Source organism: Orbicella franksi, chromosome 12, assembly GCF_964199315.1.
Source record: "Orbicella franksi chromosome 12, jaOrbFran1.1, whole genome shotgun sequence".
In the NCBI taxonomy this organism is placed as follows: domain Eukaryota; kingdom Metazoa; phylum Cnidaria; class Anthozoa; order Scleractinia; family Merulinidae; genus Orbicella; species Orbicella franksi.
In genome coordinates this window covers 14,484,269-14,506,586 of record NC_138156.1, presented here as the reverse complement: position 1 = coordinate 14,506,586, position 22,318 = coordinate 14,484,269, and the positions used below count along the sequence as shown (strand labels likewise).

The 22,318-nt window shown below is 45.4% G+C and overlaps 1 protein-coding gene across 1 annotated transcript; it reads left to right on the top strand.

The window, feature by feature from the left end:
* Nucleotides 1-9,034: 9,034 nt before the first annotated feature.
* LOC145463134 (uncharacterized) lies at nucleotides 9,035-12,605 on the top strand. The gene has a single exon (XM_081446853.1). It carries the CDS (start codon nucleotides 9,119-9,121, stop codon nucleotides 10,652-10,654), a length of 1,536 nt encoding a protein of 511 aa, XP_081302979.1. The 5' UTR covers nucleotides 9,035-9,118; the 3' UTR covers nucleotides 10,655-12,605.
* Nucleotides 12,606-22,318: the final 9,713 nt, after the last annotated feature.

Here is a 22,318-nt window from a genome sequence, read left to right as displayed (position 1 = left end):
CCGAAAGATTTTGCCCCAATTTTGAGCAAATAAACATTTCGTCGACGGTGACCGCCATTACGGTGGCTTGCATACTAAATTAGCTAACTTGACAAAATTCTCCCGTGGGGGGGATATGACGAAAAGAGCTGAAAGATGGCCTATAATTGGCTAAGGATGAGATCATCGAAAGTAACGCCAATTTTCTGTCAGGTTTTGTATCTGTGGTCACTGGACTGACCAAAATCGATACATCGGTCGGGATAGAGATTATTAAATTATATGACTTGTGTGACTACTTTGCTAGCCCTTTACTCGTGGAAAACACCAATTAAATTTAATCATGACTTTTAAGAAAGAAAGCTGTTGTTAATAGTGTTATTATCGTGTCATTCATATCGCTCATGCCCATACATATCCCGAAGAAAGTTCTACAAAGATTAAGACCATTGCGTCATCGGAGATTTGTCAATGGCTACCACTGATGGTGCAATAATACAGTTTGTGTTGATCAAGTGATGTGATGTCTACAGTAAGAAAAGAATCATCAATAACTGCTTTGGAATGTGCACTGCGTTCCGATGGTAGTGCTAAGCAAACAGTTAAATTTTAAAAGCGCGGTTATAAGATCTAACAGATCTTCTTGATTTTTTTGTCGGAGACCAGACGCATGTACCGTTGCAGTTATGTCCTATGTGGCAGAAATGCCAACTTTGAATTACGCAATCTGTAATGTTTACTCGCCAAACCTTGATTCCTCGGGGTCAACAAAAATCTCAGATTACATAGTCACGCCAAACTCACGCTTTGCAAAAAAAATCTCTTCAAAACCCTGACTTCGGAGCGATATATCACTTTAGCGTTACTAGCTACCTCATATCGGCAGTAGTAAAATCTATTCCTCGACAATCCAGCTTCATCATATTAAAATTTCAACGAAATCGAACAAAACCAGAACTAAATATAATCAGATTTTTTTTGTCACCTCGCTTCATTGCTTAAGTCAACAAAGGAAGCGACGCTCGCCAAAAGCCAAGAGTACCCGTCGGATCCGCTCCGCAAAATATCCGCTCTGCAGACTAAAGTTGAGCTGGCTGGGAATCTTAGCAATAAACAGAATCTTGCTGAGAATTGAATAAGAATAGCAACTATTGTTATATACCTCGTTCTTCAAAGCCCACCGACACATGTAAATAAAGAGGCCGGGTATTCTGAAGTTGCTCCCCAATTTCTCGCTAGCGAGTTTTAGCCAGGCCTCTCTCCCAGGCCTTCACTTAGAAGGCGATTAATTAGTCCTGGGGATTAATAGGTTGCGATCATTCAATATGGCTGATGTTGGCTGATGTCCAAATCTCAACTAACGAAGGTCAAGGAGGCCTTGTGAGTTGTTTTACTGGTTTTAATGACTGTTTAGAACAGTTAGATTCCGATGCTGACAATTTTGTGACTGAATACCTGGAAAGGAAACTGGAATTCGGTGCTTTATCAATTTTTGCTTTGCCTTTCTTGCGAGTGTTTTGAATTATTGAAATTATACGATAGCCTGAAGCGCGGAGTCAACGTAGAATTTGTGATGTTACTTGGTCCTTGCTGAGCAGCTGTGGAAGTACCAGTAGTGATGACACTGCTAACAGTGCTATTAAAGCTAGCATTACTGGTACAAATGCTGGGAGAGGGCTGTGCTCTGCTTTGCCCGAAAATTCGCGACACTTCACCTTCGACAGAAACTGTTCGTTCGTCACTCATGGTTCCACCGTTCGTCTGAGGTGGATTTGGCTGGCTGTTTTCTGGCTGTCTGCGCAATCTACCGATGTTATCAAGGATCTGTCTTCAGAGATGCCAACCTAAAAAAATCGAAATCCGGGAGATCGCCAAAGTTACCTTTTTTGACCCTAAAAAATGTTGTTCAAAGTAAAGATCTTCAGATTAAATCTTAAAAATTCATCAAATATCAAAAATACTTTCCCCAAAACACAAAAAATCGGCCGAAATATGTCAGAAAAATGTATTTTATGCGCTTTTATTTGTTTTTCCGGGAGATTTGGTGACTCGTACGGGAGAGCGGGAGATTTGGTCTGTATCCGGGAGACTCCCGGATAATCCGGGAGAGTTGACATAGATGTGTCTTACGACGGGATTCACAATTTTTAGCTTACAGTAAGCTTCTGTTGCTTCAATTTCGCTTCAATTGAAAACCTGCTGGTGATAAAGCACCGAATTCCAGTTTCCTTTCCAGGTATTCAGTTCAACTGTTCAAAAAGGTCGTTAAAACCAGTAAAAAAAACTCACAAGGCCTTCTTGACCTTCGTTGGTTGAGATTTGAACGTCAGCCATATTGAATGATCGCAACCTGTTTATCCTCAGGACAAATTAATCGCCTTCTAAGTGAAGGCCTGGGAGAGAGGTCTGGCTAAAACTCTCTAGCGAGAAATTGGAAACTCGCTAGCGAGAAATTGAACACTCGTTAGCGAGAAATTGGAAACTCGCTAACCGGAGAAATTGGAAACTCGCTAGCGAGAAATGAATGAGTTGCCAGTAATCGGATACCCGTGTTTACGCAAAGAACTCTGGGATCGTCAGGGGGCAAACATTGCAAGTCGCTAGAAGGAAATGTATGGCGAAAAAGTTGTTTCGACGCCCAAAAACATGGTTTTTAGGAGAGATCAACGCTTTTTTGCCGTTGTTTTATCGCGAATGGATTTTGGCAATTTTGATACATCGAAAATGGGAGTTTTTGTTTGAATAACCGTGAAATAAGTGATAAAATGTACCTATAAACTCCCTTTTGCTTGCGTGAGGTTTATTGTGAAATACATTGAAGAGAATATTGAAAATTTCAATACACGCCTGATCTCGAGAGGCTACCCGGAGCAAATGGTAGAAAAGACCCTCCGAGAAGTTAAATATAAAGACAGAAAAGAAGCTCTAAAACAGAAATCGAAAATTGCAGGAGGAACTACTACCCTTTGTGTCGGGCAATTTCACTCAACTGTCAATACCAAACTTTGGAAAGCATAATCACGCACAAATGGCACTTTTAAATACAAATGCTCAGAGATATATTCAAGGAGCCATCCTTGATCTGTTATAGAAAAGGAAAATCACTGAAATACGTGCTTGTAAAAGCAAAACAAAGGCTTTGAGCAACACAGTAGCAACACAGCATGAGTCGCGCGGACTCATTTGTCATTAAATCAACCCCAGACAGTACAGTGATCGCCACCGGGCTTATTTCCAGTATTATTTGTATGACTGAGCTCTCAAATAAGCCAAAAGTAGCCTGTCCACGACTTAAAAGGCTTTACTGGGTTATTTCCTCTCGATTTATACCTAATTAACTTTGTAATATTTTCAGACCATTACGCGATGTAAATTTCACAATAAACCTCACGCAAGCAACGGAATTTATCGGTAGATTTTGTCACATATTTCACGGTTATTCAAACAAAAACTTACATATTCCACATATCAACATTGTCCAAATCCATTCGCGATAAAAACGACGGCGAAAAAGCGTTGATCTCTCTCAAAAGTCGTTTTCTTGTACCTCGAAACAACTTTTCGCCATACATTTCCTTCTAGCGACTAGCAGTGTTTGCCGCCTGACGATCCCAGAGTTCTTCGCGCAAACACGGATATCCGATTACTGGCAACTCATTCATTAAAAACTCGCTAGCGAGAAATTGAAAACTCGCTAGCGAGAAATTAAAAACTCGCTAGGGAGAACTGAAGTTTCTCCCAAAACAATCGACCATCGCTTTATTAAATTCACCCATACATGTTCCAAGCTCACCATTTAAGATTTGCAGCTCGCCAAGGCTAAAAGCCGGTTGGACCAAGATTTAAAACTCGAATGGCTTTTGGCAGTAACGGCTTGCCATAGTAACCTCATAATAGTTTGGAACTAAAACATTGTTCCCGTATAATTTTGTGTCCAAAGGTCGGTTTCAAGCGCGGTCAGATTTTGCCGACCAGTTGTTTGAGGGTTTGGCTGCCAGAGAACTCTGAGGACTCCACTGATAAATTCAAAGGTTCAGGTAAGAACTACTTTGGAGTTGAACTAGTTGAATCAGCCTATGTATTTAATATTGATAATGTTAAGCAATGTGTGCGGGAAAAGCCGGCGCAGTTTTTCAAACTGTATTCGCCAATGTATTGTATTTCAAACCCAACAGAAAGTGCAGCTTCAGGAAGACAGTGAAGGCAAGAAAAGGCCTAATATGTCTCAGAACTTGGAAGGGTTTTCGAAATTGTCAGTGCATTCATCCACAGTGATCCTACTTCCAAGTGTAATTTCAATTCTGTAATTTTAACGACCAGTAAAATCCGATCCCGGTGCTGCAGTCGATGATGAGCGCTTTTTAACGCGTCGAACGTTAAAACATGAGCTATTGAAACACATTTGCCGCGTCTTGGACAAACTGACGAGATATTGAAATGATCATTTTTTCCCGGTGTAAGAAAGTATTGTTTCCATCGCTTTCTTTACTGAAGTCCGATCATGTTCTTTCTATAACTGAAGGCTGATTACCTATTGCTGCCTTTTGGTATCGCCGAAAATTTGTCCTGAAAGAGCTGTTGACCAATTCCATGCCAATTGTACTGTACTTTGGCATTTAAAAGTAGGCAATCATATCATTCCAGATTTCGTTCTTTCGGTGGCGGTAGCGCTAGGACAATAATGTGTAATATAATTTCTTATGCGTTCCCATTTGTTAAAGCGCGTATTTTGCGCACAGTTTCTGTCAGAGAACAAGTTATTTTGATGCCTGCGTTGCTACCGGAAATGGAGACATTTCGCCTTATTGTCCCTCTTTTTATGATGGCACAGACAGTGATTTTGTGGTGGAACAATTATTGCGCTGTTCAGTTCACGTAGCTTAATGTAAAAGCGCGAAACACGGCACACGAAAAAATAGGGGAGGGGCATGGCACCCGTTCACACCATTCACTGTATTCACGCTTCTGGGTTATAGTTTGATGACGAAATGAGCAGTAAAAAATTATTCCACAATTATTGCTTTCTTAAACAGTTAAATCCTTGCTTCTTTGACTTACCCTAGGGAATGGAATTTTCAGCAGTGTAACATCAGTTAAAATCTAAAACATTTCATTGAATACTCTCATGAATGAGCTATTTTTGTGAACATAGTTCTTGATCTAGATCTTACATTGAGGGGCCCGATAGTATCACCAGTTTTGTATATTATTATGTGTCCGTGGCTGTATGTGTATTTGGATGCATGTGTGTGTGTTTGGACGCGGGGAGGACGCCGGTATAAGAGGGATTATGCAGTATGTTACATTTTCTAAAACATATCATTTTTCAGGTGTAAAATTAATTGCATGAACTATAAGAAGCATATCTAAAGATGCTGCAAACATTACCTGATGTCATGGACTGGTACCCAAGAAGAGATGAGCGAATATGTTGATGAAACCACGCGATTAAGTTTGTGAATCTTTTATGCTGATCGTCCAGTGTGTATTTATGACATTACATTGATCTGATTGATACATTTTGTTAACGAGCCTCTTGACGTAATGACGCTGTTAATAGCAATACTTTTACGGTGAACCGCCTGTAACATCCCAACAATGCCGGGGTCCTTTGCTACGAAACTTTGCACTTAACTGTGTGAAACTTTTACCGCCGGTGAACGGCCTGTAACATCCCAACAATGCCGGGGTCTTTGCTGCGAAACTTTGCACTTACTGTGTGAAACTTTTACGGTGAACGGCCTGTAACATCCCAACAATTCCGGGGTCTTTGCTGCGAAACTTTGCACTTAACTGTGTGAAGCTTTTACGGTGAACGGTCTGTAACATCCCATTAATGCCGGGGTCTTTGCTGCGAAACTTTGCACTGAAATGTGTGACACTTTAACGGTGAACGGCTTGTAACATTTCATTGCTGGGAAACTTTGCACTTAAGTGTGTGAAACTTTAACTGTGAGCGGCTTTTTACATCCCAACCATGCCGAGGTCTTTGCTGCGAAACTTTGTACCTAACTGTGTGAAACTTTAACGGTGAACGGCCTGTAACATCCCTACAATGCCGGGGTCTTTGCTGCGAAACTTTGCACTTAAGTGTGTGAAACCTTTACGGTAAACGGCCTGTAACATCCCAACAATGCCGGGGTCTTTGCTGCGCAACTTAACACTTAACTGTGTGAAACTTTTACGGTGAACGGCCTGTAACATCCCAACAATGCGGGGGTCTTTGCTGCGAAACTTTGTACTTAACTGTGCGAAACTTTTACGGTGAACGGCCTTTAACATCCTTTCAATGGGTATTTATGAAATTTTTACGGTAAACTACCTTTAGGAATATGAGTGTCTTTGGTTGTTTAGCTTTCAAGTTGAATTAATTTTGTGAAAGTTGTGTTGACAGTGCTTTGCAGTCTTGGGCAAGGCATGGATCAGTGACATGGACTGAGATGGATCACCAACATTCAAGGTATGTATTATCAAGATTTTTTTTTTATTCATTTTATGATAAAGATTGTAATGTGGTTTATACACTTTTATCTCGCAATTCCAGAGTGGGAAGCTCAGAGAAGACAGTTGTCCAAAGAAAAAGAAGAAGACGTTTTTCAATACTTTTGAGGTAAACATGGTGTTACTAATCAATACTAAACCAGCTCCCTTTAGTTGTTTTAAGGGAGCTGGCATAACCCTTTATTTTTCAAAAAAATCATTAGAAATAATTGTAAACTACTAAATCGGGGTAAACATATAAAGTGTGCTGCTGTTGTTGAAAGTAAAATCATTATTGGGCTAGCAATGTAGAAGTAAGGCCGATAGGTATTTGTAAAGGACTTCAACATTATTTTTTTGTTCATTTCCCTTACACCATTATATAAAAGTAATTTTGCAAAAAACATTTCTTTGGTGAAAGCAAGTTTGATCTTAATGTCTAGAAGGATTAGAGGGGTCTTATTTTAAACATTAGTGTGAATCATTTTAGATGTCAGAACGTAAAGTGCCAAACTGTAACACGTATGCTGAACCTGGAAGGCATCTGAAGTATCGGAAAACAACGTGCTGGAAGACACCTTGTCCGATCCGCTTAAGACATAGATGGTAAGTTGTATTGTTTTTAAGGGATAAGATAATCAAAGTGTAGATTTTGCTCATAGCCGCCAAAGTAACCACATATTGCTAATTTATCTCTTATAATAGTCAACAGACAATAGGCTGTTGAATAAAGGTCCTAAACAATGCGTTTGTTTTTAATCTATGTCGAAACGCTGGCGAGAACATTTTTTTCGCCTATAATTGCCTTGCTGGCATTTCAAATGTTACTCTTTACTGCTGGCTGGCTACTTGGCTGATTGTCATTTTTCTAGCTCGGTATTCAAAACTTTTATTATGTCTGGCTGGGAGTTTTATGAAATAAAGTCGATCTTGCTAGCAGTGATGAGCGGATATTTTTTTCCCAAGAAAGTTAATTATTAATGGTAATTGACGTGGGAGCACAGAATCAGTGCTTGGGAAGTCACAGCTTAAATTTCCAGTGTAAGTGTCATTGGGTACTCCTGAAAAGCCACCGAAAAACACGAACATAACACGAACCGAGGCTTAGGTCCAAAAAATCCAGGACTATTGCCTGAGAACTGAAAATTGAAGAGGAACATGTTTTTCGAGCTTTACTCAGGTTATTTAGGCGAAAAAATGACCTCGGCGGGCTCCAAAAGAGAACGAAAGAAAAAACAGATGGAAAGAACCCGCAAAGACCAAGCAAATATCCTGTCAACGACGGCATCAACTACACAGGAATCGATTTCCCGACGCCGGTAAAACAAATAGAAAAGCTCGAGGCACAAAACCCGAAACTCGCAATAAACGTATTTGGCTGGGAAAACGATTGTGTTATTGTGCACCGGATAAGCCGAAAACAAGCGAACGTGCCGCGGATAAACTTGATGTTAATTGAGAAAGGGGAACTTCAGCATTTCTGTTTCGTAAAAACAGAAAGCGCTTTGCTTTTCGATCAGACAAAGCACAGAGACGCAGAGCACTTTTGCATGCTGTGCTTGACCGGTTTCTCAAGAGCAGACTTGCTCGTGGAACACAAAAAATATTGCAACGGTGTGAACGGCAGGCCGACAAGGATTGTGATGCCGAAAGAGGGGGAAAACACCCTTTCCTTCGAAAACTTCAAAAAACAGATGTAGATGCCCTTCATTATTTACGCGGATTTTGAGGCTCTTGTCAGAAAGATTCATGGCTGTGAGCGTGAGAGAACGCAAACAAGCTACACAGAGAAGACCGAAAGGCACGAGGCATGCGGCTATTCTTACCTTGTTGTGAGAAGCGATGGTGAAGAGGTAGGCTCCAACACTTACAGGGGCGAAAACGCGGTTGGGGAGTTTTTAAGTGCCATTATGCAGAGGGAGGAGAAAATAAGAGAGAGTTTGGCCACACCAAAGCCGATTGAAATGACGTGGAAGGACTGGGAAGACTTCAAGAAAGCGGTCGATTGCCACGTTTGCAACAAAGCTCTGATAAAAGACGAATTCATGGATTCTTTGCCTGTCTGGAACTTTGTAGAAGAACCGGATGAAGAAGGCGTAAGAGAAAAATGGGTTTACTGGGGGCAAGGCCACAAAAAATGTTTCTACATGGCACAGAAAGAGAAGGAGAAGTGGGGATTTCAAAGGCTTAAAAGGTTGGAAGATGAAAAAGACAAGTTAAAATCAGAATCACAGAAAAACTGCAAGTACCGTGGGAACCATTTACTTCAGAAAAACTTCAGAGCGCGGTAAAAGACCATTGCCACATAACGGGAAGGTTCCGCGGAGCCGCGCACAGCGAATGTAACAAAAAGTTGCAAATTAACCCCAAGACGGACCCAATACCAGTCGTATTCCACAACCTGACGGGCTACGCCGCGCACCACTTGATGCAAGCGATGTCGAAGCTGGAGAAAGAGGTGAAATACGTCGCCAACAAAATGGAGAAATATATAACATTCTCTGTAGGTAATCTTCGTTTCATCGACAGCTTGAGCTTTTTGCAAGGGAGCCTCGATTCACTTGTAAGAGCGACACCGAAGGAGTCGTTAAAAATAACATCAACGATTTCGAAAGGCAGCGACCTTCTTTACAAAAAAGGGATCTATCCTTACGAGTATATGGACTCAAGGGAAAGATTCAGAGAGACAAGGCTTCCGGACAAAGAGAAGTTTTACAGCAAGCTGAACGACGAGGACATAACAGACGAAGAGTACGCGCACGCGCAGGCGGTCTGGGAGGCTTTTGGATGCAAAACGCTGGGCGATTACCACGATCTTTATGTGAAAACTGACGTGGCGCTGCTGGCGGATGTGTTTGAGAACTTCAGAAAACTGTGCCTTGATCAGTACGGGCTGGATCCGGCGCACTATTTCACGTCGCCAGGCCTCTCCTGGGACGCGCTCTTGAAAAAGACTGGGGTCGAGCTTGAGCTCTTCACAGACTATGAAAAGCACCTCTTCGTAGAAAGGGGGATGCGGGGTGGAATCTCTATGGTGAGCAACAGGTTCGCCAAGGCAAACAACCCGCAAGTACCGGGCTACGACCCCAACAAGCCAAAAAAATACCTCCTCTATCTCGACGCAAAGAACCTTTACGGATGGGCGATGAGTTTGCCTCTCCCGATAAGAGGCTTCAAGTGGAAAAGGGAGCTGCCCACAGAGCAGGAGATTCTTGGGATGAGAGAAAACGCAAAGAGGGGGTGCTTTCTCGAGGTGGATCTCGAATACCCGCCAGAACTTCACAAGGAGCACGACAGCTATCCCCTGGCGCCGGAGAAAAAGGCCGTAAAAAAGGAGTGGATGTCGGACTACCAGAAGGGGCTGATGAAAGACGTGGACCTGAAACCCCCGGACAGCAAGAAGCTGCTGCTGACGCTTCAAGACAAAAAGAACTACGTTCTGCATTACAGGAACTTGCAGTTTTATCTGATGCAGGGAATGAAACTGAAGCGTGTGCACAGGGTGCTGGAGTTCGAACAAGAACGCTGGATGGAGCCGTACATCCGGATGAACACACAGTTTAGGAAGAAAGCGAAGAGCGACTTTGAAAAGAACTTTTACAAGCTAATGAACAACTCCGTTTTCGGCAAAACCATGGAAAACCTGCGCAACCGCGTTGACACAAGAATAGTGCGCAGCAACGAGACGGGCGAAATAAGGAAATTGATCGCCAGCCCTTTGTACTCAAGGCATGTTTTATTCTCAAACGACATTGCGGGAATCGACATGCGAAAAAGCAGGCTGCTTCTCAACAAGCCCGTCTACACGGGGATGACGATCCTTGACAACAGCAAGATCCTGATGTACGACTTCTATTACAACGAGCTAAAAAAGCAGTACGGCCCGAAGTGCGAGCTCTTGTACACGGACACCGACAGCCTTCTTGTCGAGATCGAAACAGAAGACGTCTACGAAGATATGAAAAACAACATGCACCTTTACAACACGAGCGACTACCTGGAGGAGCATCCCCTCCACTCAAACAAGAATAAAAAGGTCTTGGGCAAAATGAAAAACGAATGTGCAGGAACCCCCATCGCAGAGTACGTTGGTGTGAGACCGAAAATGCACTCCATCTTGAAGGCGGACGAAAAAAAGTATCAAAAAAGCGAAGGGTGTGAAAAAGGAAGTTGTCAAGAAACAAATAACGCATGAACAGTACAAGGAAACGCTTTTCGGTGGGAAGCAGCAATGGCATGAAATGAATATTCTTCGAAGCGAGGGTCACGAGATCTACGGTGTGCATATTAACAAAATTTCGCTTTCGCCATTTGATTCAAAGCGATGGATAGATGACGACGGTATCCATACAAAAGCTTACGGGTACACCTGCATGGATATATTGTCAACATTAACAGATGACGAACTTAGAGGGTTGGAGGCCGAAGTTTCAAAGTTGCTCTGGGGGTAATTGTGTGTTCGGAGGAACAACTAGCAGCTCTTCGCGCACGAAGCCGTGCTTGTGCCCGTCGCGCAGATAGTATAGAACGGGCTTATCCGGTTTGGAAAAAGACCTTGGAATGCCGAAAACTTTCAAAGACCAGATTGGATCCGTGGCCCTTTTCACGCCTCCTTCAAGCTCGCCGGGCAAGACAATAGAGGGCAGGATTTTTTCGCGTTTTCCAACAGGCCTCGTGTAAGGTGTCGACGGCCTTGAGTAGACAGATTTTTTTTGATGGCGACGGCGGGTTTCATGCCTATCAGGCTTGTGACCTCGTTGTTCAGAGCCAAAACTACTTCAGGAAGTCTTTTCACCCAGGCAGTGGACCGCTTGCCTTCAGGGAGAAGCATCTCTTCGGCATACTGGTGCCCGAATAATCGCTCGGCCAGAGTGCGGTTGAAACGTTCGACAATGGCCTGGTCGCGGTGAATGCTAACGCGCCCGCCCCGGATAAAGGTTTGGTGCTTGTCCATCTCTTTGGTGAGGGCGCCCATGAATTCGCGCCCAGGTTCAACCCGCAGCATTTCGGGCCATTCGAGAGGCGAGCGCTTGTAAATCTTCTGAAAGGCCAGGGCGACCTCATCAGAATTTTTGGAAGTCAGGGGTTCGGCCTCTTTAAAGCGGCTGGCCACGTCGACAACGGTCAGCGCGTATTTGAAAACTTTGCGGCCGCGAGGGAGCTTGTCGTGCGGCTGAAAAAGAAGGTCAGCCTGATGGACCCTGTTGGGCGTGGGAACGTCGAATTTCGGCAGAGGAATCCGCTTGGGCGCGGGGAGGTATATCTCCCAGAGCGCTTGCCTGATCAGCCACTTTTTTGCGGCTTCTTCAGGTACCTTGGCGGCCTCGGCCAATTTTCTGATCGCGGCAATGCCTTTCCAATAGACCCCGGGGCTGTAGTAAAGCTTTGCGAGTTTCGCGTCCATATAACAAAGGTGTAAAAAAGTTTAAAGGAACCGGAAGGCCACGTAGCCCAGAGCGAGCGCCCCGACGCCCACGAACGCGAGTTCGCTGTTTTTCTGCTGCTCGCTCGGCTGATAGAAATCTGAGAACTTCTGCTCCTTGGGGGGCACCATCTGTTCGTCAGAATGCACCTGGTTATAGAGTTTGAAGGCGTAGTCCGTGTTGGTCATGTTGTGCTTGGCCTGCTCCTTTATTTGCGCGTTGGTCGTGATCCAGTCAAGAAGTTGTGTCCGGTCGCGCGTGTAATTGGCGTAAGCGGCTTGATAATCTTCCAGAGCTTTGTCGTGGCGCTTTTTTTCTTCAAGCGCCGAGCGCCCTCGCCAGATAATTGCCGCCGATAAGAGCCGTGGCGTTCAACACAGGCCCTCCAATCATGATCGCGATGCTCGCCATTGTATATGTTGTAAAATCTATTTTTAATTGTTCTCGTTTGGAGGCGAGGGGGTTCGTAGGGAGGAGGTGCAGGGCATTTATCCGGTAATGGGAATTCCTCAGTATCAAGATCCTCAAAAAGGGAGCCTTAATCCTCAGAATCGGAGTCTTCATGGAGGATGCACTTCTTCCCCCAAACAAAATCTATAGCATCGGCGGTGCAATCCACTGTCTTGTATATGAAAAACAACAGCGCAACCGTTGTGAAGGCTTTGATGCGGAAATAACAAGGCGCCATTTGGATTATATTATGGGAATAGTTTTTCAAATGCTTGCGGGGAGGATTTTCTGGTCCTCAAGGTATCCTTTTAGCGCAATGCTGCCAGCCATGACGACGGTGAACTTCACGTAATTCATAAAGCTGCTGCTTGGATGGGAAGCGAAATTCTCTTTCACAACCTTTTTCGCAGCCCAGCCGATGCCCGCGGCTAATCCCGTGAGAGTTCCGGCGTCAATGACGGTCTTGACAAGCTTGCTGTCGGAGATGGTGCGTTGATATAAGTAAAGAGCGAAAGTTTAAAACAAAAATTAATCTGTCTTACCTGCGCACTTCAAACATTTCGTCGGCAAGACGTCGCAACATCTCCAAAGTCTTGATGGTAAAATCTGTCCAAAAAATCGTAAGCCCTCCCATTGCTAATGTATAGATGAGAACCTGCATAATGTTGGAGATCTTCATCGTGAAATCTTCATCGTGAGATCTTCATCACGCGCAAACCTTTAAAGCATTTTTTTAATCCTCTTGGCGGTGTATCGCGAGCAGGTTTTGGCGCGACACTCGCGGTCTCAGTTGAGGGTTCAGGCGAGGGCTTCGGCGTTCTAATTTTGTCTAATGCGGTGTTGGCCATAGCCATGAGCTCTTTACGCTTGTAATAGAGCCCGCCCAGGGAAACGCCTACGCCGCCAATACCAATCCATTGGTTGGCGCTGAGGCCAAAAAGGCTGCCGCTGTTGGGGCTTTCACCTTCTGTAGACGCGGCTGGCTTTGGGGCATCTGCGGCTTTCTCTTGCTTTTCTGTAGACACGTCTGGCTTTGGGGCCTCTGTGGCGGCTTTCTCTCGCTTTTCTGCGTAATAAGCCTCGGCCGCTTTCTTCTGTTCTTCTCGGGCCAGACGGGTTCTTTCGGCAACCATTTTTCCAGCGACCACACGCTTGGGGTTTCTTACGCGCTGCGTGGTTGCAGCCTGAGTCGTCGCTTGCCGTGTGGTATCGGCGGCAGGCGCTGCCTTGGTCTCTACCTAAGGGGCAGTGACGGCGGAAGGTGTGCTCTCGGATTGTTCGGTTAACATTGAAGCGGACAGTATTTTAAGCAAATGAAAAAAGTTTAATTGTCAATAATTTGTCAGCAAGACCTCAGCATTTGTTGATGAATTGTGACGAGCTATTCAACAGTTGCTGAGCCGGGTACTTCATCAACGCCCTCAAGCGGGTAGCCGTTTTCATCACGAGAAGGGTGGCTCTGCACGGGCGACTGTTGACTAAAATCAATATGTTTCGCGGTTGCAAGAAAAATGAAGCTGTCGATCAGGCTTTCCGTCGTCTTCGAGCCCACGTACGTCCCGTAGCGTTTGGCGAATTTCTCGACATATTTGTCGCTCAGGCGCTTCACCTCCTCGTGGGTCAGCTACACCCCGATAGCCTCTTTGGCTTTCCCTGTGGACACGAGCACGGCCAGCTGCTCGCGAAGAGCAGGAATGTCGGGGGCGGTTGGAAAAAGGCCGTCAGCGAGACCACTCGACGACGCGGGCTCCGTTTCCATAAGGTTCATAACATGTGCTAACGCGTCTTCTGCAGACATTGTGCAAGGCTATATACAGCCCGCATTTTTTATTCAAATAACTTTACCCCGAAGGGTTGGCGAAGTGCGAATATAAGATAAGAGAACTTTCGCTCTTTCAGCTTTGAAATCAATCCTCTGTAGTCATCGGGGGAGAGCTCGCCGGCGTAATCGTCGAAGATGGCTTTCGTTGTCCTGGCCGAGGGGGTGTAAAAGAGGACCATCGCCGCCACGTTCTCACGGAAGGAAGCTGTTATTCCGGTCAACTTCTGGGTTAGCGCCCACACGCTGAAACCCATATGCCGCGCGGAAAAGGCGAGATTCACCAGCTCGCCTGTGCGCCCTTTCACATCTTTGGAGGCAGCGCAGTCGTCAAGGATTATGAACGTATTGGTGCCCTCGGAAAGCCATCTCACGAGCTTCAGCCACCTTTCCACGTCGTGCTGCTCGGAGACTATCACATCCATTCTCGGATGGTTTTCGCCAAGCCGGTGGTAGATCTTGTTGTGCGTGAACGTCGGGCAGATGAGCACGATGTAGTCGAACTTTCCGCGGAACGGGCCGTAGAGCTGGTCCACCACGAACCTCGATTTGCCCGAATAAGTCGGCCCTACGATGAGAGCGTTGAAGGGTATCTTGCTCGGGTCCATATTCTATTTAATTCTGTACAGATTCCAGCTGTCTTTCCATAATGTTGAACTGGGAGTCGGCGATGACGAATACGTGGCAGTTCACTTTGCCTGAGCCTTCAGCTTTCCTCTCGATTTCTAGCTGGACCCCGTCTGTACTGTTCACAATGCGCTTGCCACTTCCATGAATATCTTGGTACGCCATGGAGCGCATATCAATCAGAAGCCCGAAATTGTCTCCGGTGTAAAACTTTGCCACATCCATATGCTCGGTTTTATTTTTTTCCTTCACGAAGAAGCGTTGGGCCTCTTCCCACATGTCCTTGCCTTCGACGCCGTTGTTGTAAATCATGTTTGGCGAGCCGTTGATCGTGACGCTGACTTTCGTCAGATCCGGGAAGACGTATTTTTCTTAATCTCTGGCGCCATCAGCATACGGCTATATGAACAGTAGCAGTAGGGCTTTTAGTGACCTCTTTTGGGCATCGATTTTGATTTTCATCCTCGTGTCGGTGTCTTTTTTGAAGGTCACCACTTCGAAACACTTCACGTGGCCATAGGTGAACTCTTTACCGCTGGAGTAAACGCTTTGCGCCTCGTCTTCCAGAGTCTTGCTGCGGATTATATCGTACTCAAGCTGGATGTTGGTCAGCTCGTATTTCAGCTGGGTTGTATCGGAGCCCTTGACCACATGTGCAGCTTCAGCCAGGGTTATTTCGAACGTGAGGTCTTTGTAAAGGGCCTGGGGGTAGAAAACGCCGTGGTCGGTTAAGATCTGATGGTCCAGCCTGATCCGGTACTTGCTCCCGTAAACCTCGTTCAGCTTTTTTTCAGCGTCGACGCCCGTGGTTTCCTTGTCTCCCGCGCCTGAGCGGATCTTGCATAGTTTCTCACTCTGAATCCCTTCGAGGATCCTCTTGTCTCTTTCTTCCTGCGAAAGGAAAAGGTCTTAAAAGATTTTGTAGATGCCGTAGCCGACCGTGTCATGCACGCGAGTGCCTCCAAACGTCACGTGCAGCCTGTCAACAAGCGGTCGCGTGACGTTCTGGACAAGGAAGTTGTTGGCGTGCCCTCCAGAAAGGCCAATGTTAAAGACAAGCGCAAGCGATCCCGGCACCAGAACCTCGTTCGCGTTCAGCTTGGGAACGTGAACGTACAGAGTATCGCCGGGGTTGGTTTCAGTGCGGGAAAAGGTGATCCGCTTGACCGTGCGCTCGGCCTGCATGCCTTGTAATGTTTTTTTTTGCTGTACGTCGCGCGAAGGTTCTCTGGAACTGACATTGTATATACGCCGGCGATAATTTTCTAATTTAAAAATAACAGGCTTCACATATATCGCTATGTCGCCAAGCGAAGGAACAAGCTTTAAAAACCCTGCTTATGACCCATACTGTTTGGGTGACGATGACGATGATGAAGGCGGAGATGGAAACGAAACTACTCCTTTTATCCCAGGAGAGTCGTCAACACCAAATGGGAAAGAAAAAGAAATTCCCATGCAGACAATGCAGCGCGAAAAAAGCGGGCTGCCTGCAACTTCTTATGCGGAAACCTTTTTAACCGGGGCTCAGACCCTGAGTGGAGAAGCGTGGGTTGCTACAAAAGATATCTACCCGGACATGAGTTCAAGCGAGCTTGAGGTTTCATACAGCTCGAAGGGGAAGCTCCAAGTCAAAATGTTTGGAGGTGGCAAAAAAACGTATGACCTGTTTACCAAAAACAGGAAAACGGGAAGAGATAAGATCAATCCAAACCTTTCAAAAGAAATAAAAGATGCTTTAGGGCCTTCCAAATACGAGAAGGTTTGGCAAACGATATACGAAAAACGCAAAGAGCTCAAAGAGAGGCAATATGAGGCTTCGCAGAAAGAAAAAAATAAATAGGAAATGGATAAAATAAGAGAGAACATGAAAGAGAAACGAAAGATCAAAGCTCTTGAAAATAAAGAAGGTCCACAAGAGGAAATTGACAAACTGAAAAGAGAACTGTCACGTCTTGAAACACAACATCAAAAGGCAAGAAGCGCTTATGATGGAAGTGTTCAAGTGGCAGAAGATAGAGAAATGTTGGATGAAGACATTCAGGTGCTGGAAGATTCGGAAGCGGTAGATGTTGCAGAAAAAGAAAAAGAAGAAGAAGAAGGAAGCGAAGCTCTCAAAGCGATAAAGAAACGGAAAGAAGCACTTGAGCAGAGAAGGAACTTTGAATTGGGAAAGTTGCTGGATAATGAAGAAACGAACTTTACCCCGGAACGGAAACAAGAGGCCGAAAAAAAGCTTTCAGCTATTGATCAAGAAATGCTAAGACTGGGCGGAGAAGAAAAAGAGTTGCAAACAATACTTGGTGTGAAAAAAGAATATATGGAAAAAGAAATGAAACTTCTACAAATTGATAGAGAAGAACTGGAAAAGGCGCAGAAAAAAGACCTTGAGATTATGAACGATGAGGATGCGTCGCCTTAGGAAAAAGATGCGGCAGAAGAAAGAGTGGACTGCCGTGACAAAGAGATCCGTCGAGTTGATGCCCAGCTCGAACAAATCGGGAGAGAAGCCTATGGGGAGAAATCTCTTTTGGAAAGAGTCAAGGAGATCTTCAAAAAATACGGGGTGACGATAACGGCAATATTTATCGCCGCCGGTACCACAATCGGCGCTGTCATCGGGGTCCTCACCAGAGGTTTAAAAGCCACCGGCAAAGCTTTGGGGAACGGCCTCAAAGTTATTGCCGCCAAACTCGGCTCTCTGCTGCCCGGGCTGGTTGGCTCTATTGTGAGCTTCCTGTTCAAAGCCGCCGGCCAAGTCGTCGGGTTTCTGGCCGAGCACACCTGGCTGCTCATTCTTGCCGCGGTTGCCTTTTTGTTCGAAAAATATTTTAAAAAGCGGCGTTAACCAGCGGGGCTTTACCTCCAAGCCATGAACAGCAACGCCGATAATCCAACTACACCGACAATGACAGCCGTTTTGTTAATTTCGTGTTGCCGTGTTTTATCTGGAGCCTCGGGCTGCGCTTGCTGAGTTTCGGACGAAGCTGGTTTCCTGTGGGGTGGAACCACACGCCCCGATTAAGCTGTTGCGGCTTTGTGTATCGGGTTAGACGGGTGGCTGTTGGGCGGGTTAATTTTTGACGGGCCGCCTGCCATGTGTTTGAGCCCAGCTTTTTTTGTCTCCGGGTTTACCTCGTTATTCACCCCCAGTTTCATTCCGGAGACCGCCTGTTTCAGCTTGTTCTTGTAACCGATCGTGCTTGCGGTGTTGATTATCATCTGCGCGGGCATGAGCCACGCCATGGGGGCAACAGCGAGATTGAGCCTGACCTTCGCTTGGTCCACCGCGAGCTGGTACCTTTGCACGCTCGCGGCCAAGTCGGGCTGTGTGATCGCATTTTCCAACAGCACCAGAAACTCGGTCTGGGCTTCTCTCGCCCGACCGCCGGTACCGAGAATGCTACTTCTCACGTTCACCTGCGCGCCCAGGATGCAGTAAACGAAAGCCTCAATTGACTGGTTGATTCTCGAGAAGCGCGCCTAAGTCAAACCGGCGGCTCTGTTTGGGGCGAACCAGTCATGCTGGGCCACGGCATCAGGTTCAATGAAAGAAAGCAGATTTCCTTTCCTTGCCGCACCGCCTTCATCACTGAATTTATAGAACCCTCCTGGATAAGCAGTTCATGTTTTCAAAGGCCCGTGCCCTGTCACGCCAATGTATACACTTCCCAAACCGTGGTTTTTCCCTTGTGTGAAGCGAAGATCACTCGAGGGATCTATGCCGAACTCGTTGCATAGCCTTTTGTACGAAGCAACGTCATAATGATTATTCATTTGGCTCAACGTCAGGTCTCCGGGGAAAGTGCTTATGCTCTGAATACCTCCCAGCTGCCACAAAATCCACCTGACCGTGAAGTACATGTGGAATTTGTAGAAAGCTCTTATCTGCGGCGGGAGATCCATCCCGCTGTCAAAGATTTCGCGAGAAACTCCGCACCCCTGTGTCGCGCAGAAAACCGCGAAGTTGAGCTGCTGGGGCCAATATTTCATGTCTGGCCCTCCCAGCGAGCGTTTTGATTCGACTGCCGACGTGTGCCTGAGTTTGGTTTTTTCAAATATTTTACGGAATATTGTCGTGAAATATTGTTCAGGCGTGACGTATATTTTCATTGGGGCGTCGAATATTTTTTTCAAACTTTGCGGTCTGCCTTTGAAAGGTACGGCAGGGATGGGGAAGGAAATTTTTGAGCCAAGCGGCGCCAGTTGGTAAGAAAACCCCCGCTGTGTCCCAAACGAAGCGATTCTTTCATTTCGGCGCTCCAGTATTTTTTATCTGAACCGGAGACGCTTTGAAACGAGTCTTCGCTTTCTTTGAAAAACACCTTTGCGGTCACGTTATTTTTCTCGTCGATCGTTGCTTTTGAGATGAAACGGTTTTGGCCGCTTTGGGGAAGCGGTTTAAAAAGCATGTCCACGCCTTTTTCTTCGCCGCCTCCGCTTTTTTTAACGCAGGACCATTCCACACATTCGCCATGTATTTTGAACAGAATTTATTTGTTGAATATAAAAATGGTTGTTCTCACTCTTGTCACGCAACAGAACGGCAAGACCATCTATTTTGAAGAGCCGATACCGAGAGTGCATTTCATGAAACTCATTTCTTGCAGCTTGTACAACAGCTGGGACACTTTGAAGAAAGAAGGTTCGGCCTCCTTGGGAGATAAAAACAAAGATATCGCTTTGTCGGTTAGTAAATTGCTCCCAGTGCATTATAATTTAGAAAGCATGGCAAAAGAAATACAAGGTCTGTTCGCAAAATATAAATATGACCTTGTAACAGAAATAAATCAACCTGTTGGCCAGCTTGTAATCAAAAATTTTGGGGGAAAACCGATTGCAATTGATCGCGATTTAGCCGGTTTAATTAATATTAAGTGAAATTTGGGTTTTATGGCGTTCGTAAAAAGGCTAAGAGCTCCAACGACATATTTTATTCATTGTGATTTGATCGAGACAGAACGGAATCCGCTTTGAACAATAACGCGGTGTCTTCCCACGAGTTCGACACTATCCTTTCGGAGTTTCAGCAATACAATTTTCTGAAAGATCAGGTCCGGGCAAGGATGCTTCGCCAACCATCAACCAGAAAGCTTCCTGATGTTGATGTCCAAAAACTTAAGAAAGACATCCGCGGCAGACTTGAAGCGCAAATGAGAAAAAAATTTGACGAAACCTCCCGCTTCGAACTAAATTTCGAGCGCAAAAACACAAAACTCTCTCTTTGTCTTGTAAAAAACAGATGATTGCGCTATCTGTCACGCCGCATAAATAGCCTTGAACTTTCGAGAAGGTTACTCACTGACGCGGTCATGCACGAAATAGGGAAAACCCCCCGATCAGCTGTTTCTTTTTATCGCTCTAGTGAAGTGTCTTTGTTCTTCCGCGTTTTGTGCCCAATTTTTGCTCGAAAAAAAGGTGAAAAGGGCCCTTTTTATTGGCCAGGCCCAGAAGAAATACCCTATTCTAACAAACTGTGGACAAAAAAATTGAAATCCGCCTGTAAAATTCCTTTTGACTTGAACATTGCTGGTGGCTTTGAAAATTTCTGATCGCTTCAACTGAAGCCAAGAGGAATGCAACGAGCTTAAACTGAAGCCTTCAGGAATTTGCAACGGTAAGCTGTGTCGCCTCAACCGGAACCGCGTCATGAAAGCATTCAACAACTTGGCGTGTAATATCACGGACTTGTCTCTGCCACTCAGGCGTGAAATATTCATTCACGAGAAACGCAATCCAGTGAACACTGACAAGCATGTTTTTATGGTATGCAAATGAAACCCTGGATTTTTAAATGTAATTATTCAAACAGAGGTTATATCGTCGCCACCTTTTTCGCTAAAGCTCCCTTCCATAAAGGAAGCACTCGTGTCAATTAAAACCATCCCAGGAGCATTCTTTTAAAAAATTCTTGTGCTCTGGGCTGGCTTCTATAAGCTCTATCGGCCGGCTTAGCGATGCTTTTGAAACTTTCCATCCCTTTCGAAACAGGGAAAACAACAACCTTCAAAAAAGCAGTCCATATATTCAATGCAAATAACCATCTTCACAATCTGCTGCTTGAATTTGCAGAAAGGCAGTTTAAAAATATTCTCGTTTACCTGGGCCCACCCCATTTCCTTTTTTTCCTTGATTTTTATCGCAATGTACTCCTTGAGAATTATCTCACGAAGCCCTGGAGGGAGGCTTTCAATGGCCTCGGAAAGTCCACTGGAAGACATGGCTCCTTGGGATATAACACCGGGCACATTTTATAACTGGTGTGTTTCACCTCTCCGCCACCCCTCGTTTGGCTGGTCGCTGTGCGTCACAGCTGGTAGTTGTGGTGGCCGCAATGCGCCCCGTAACAGCGCTTTCCGCAGCTTTCTTTCCGGCCCCACCTCAGCCACCCGCACTTGTTTGGCGCTCGTGCCTTCCCCGCTCTAGCCATATTGCACCCGGCTCGCCCCTTCCTAACACTTGGCATGTTGATATGAACAACGCTTAAAAAATTTTTTTTATTCTTCTTGTGATTCGCATGCATGGCGATAGAGCATTATTCCGACCATTTTCTTTCTCTTAATTCTTCATATTCAATTTCGAAACCCAATAAGCCTTTGATTTTTTTATAAAACCTGAAATTTTGATCTTCTCCTTGATAATAATCACCAGTCTCGTATAATCGTTCACTCCGCCCAACCCCAAAGCGTTTTTTACCTTGATTTTTAGCGCAATGAACTCTTTCAGAATCATCTCGCGAAGCTCTGCAGGCAAGCTTTGGATCGCTTCGGAAAGCCCTCTTTTGGGCGAGCACGGCTGGTCTCTTTCGGCCTGAAGGTTGTCTTCGCGCAAAAGCTCTTCCAAGGCTCTTTCGGCCTGAAGGCGTGATGAAGCTTCGGATATGCGTATTCTCCACACACGGAGCCATTCTTGGAAATTGTTTTGGGATATTTGGAATCCGTGATATAATGCATGAACGTCATGTGGCAGCGGCTCGGGAAGGTTTATTCTTTCCTCCCTCGGTATTGAGCCGTAGAACATTTGCAGAACATCGAAAGAGTATCTTGCGGAAGCCATGTCGGCGCAGTATGCAGTGAGCGTGCGCTTCTCCAATAGGAAAAATTTTCTGGCACAGTTTTGTATATACATGTGAAGGGCACATCCGCGCATATTGTTTACGGACGATGGACCAGCTTTTTTGCTTTGCTGTTGCGTTACACACGCACGTTTCTGGCACAGCGGTCATGCCTCAGTTCTGGCACAGCACACAGGCGCAGTTCTGGCACAGCACACACACTAAGTTCTGGCACAGCACACACACACATATAAAGTGGGGGTTCTGGACGCACAGTGGGGAGCAAGAGAGCAAACAACCGTCCGAAAAAGCCCCCCAGCTCCTTCTCCGAAGCTTTAGTCTGAGGAGAAGCAGCTGGGGGGCTTTTTCGGACGGTTTTTTGCCGTCTTGTTTCCGACCGTGCCAGAACCGACACTTTATATGTGTGTGGCCGCAATTCTTTAGCAAATAAACATTTCGCCGACGGCAATCACTATTATGGTGACT

Excerpts from the sequence above, each read along its gene's own strand:
- LOC145463134 (XM_081446853.1), top strand. The coding sequence starts at position 9,119 with ATGGACTCAAGGGAAAGATTCAGAGAGACAAGGCTTCCGGACAAAGAG.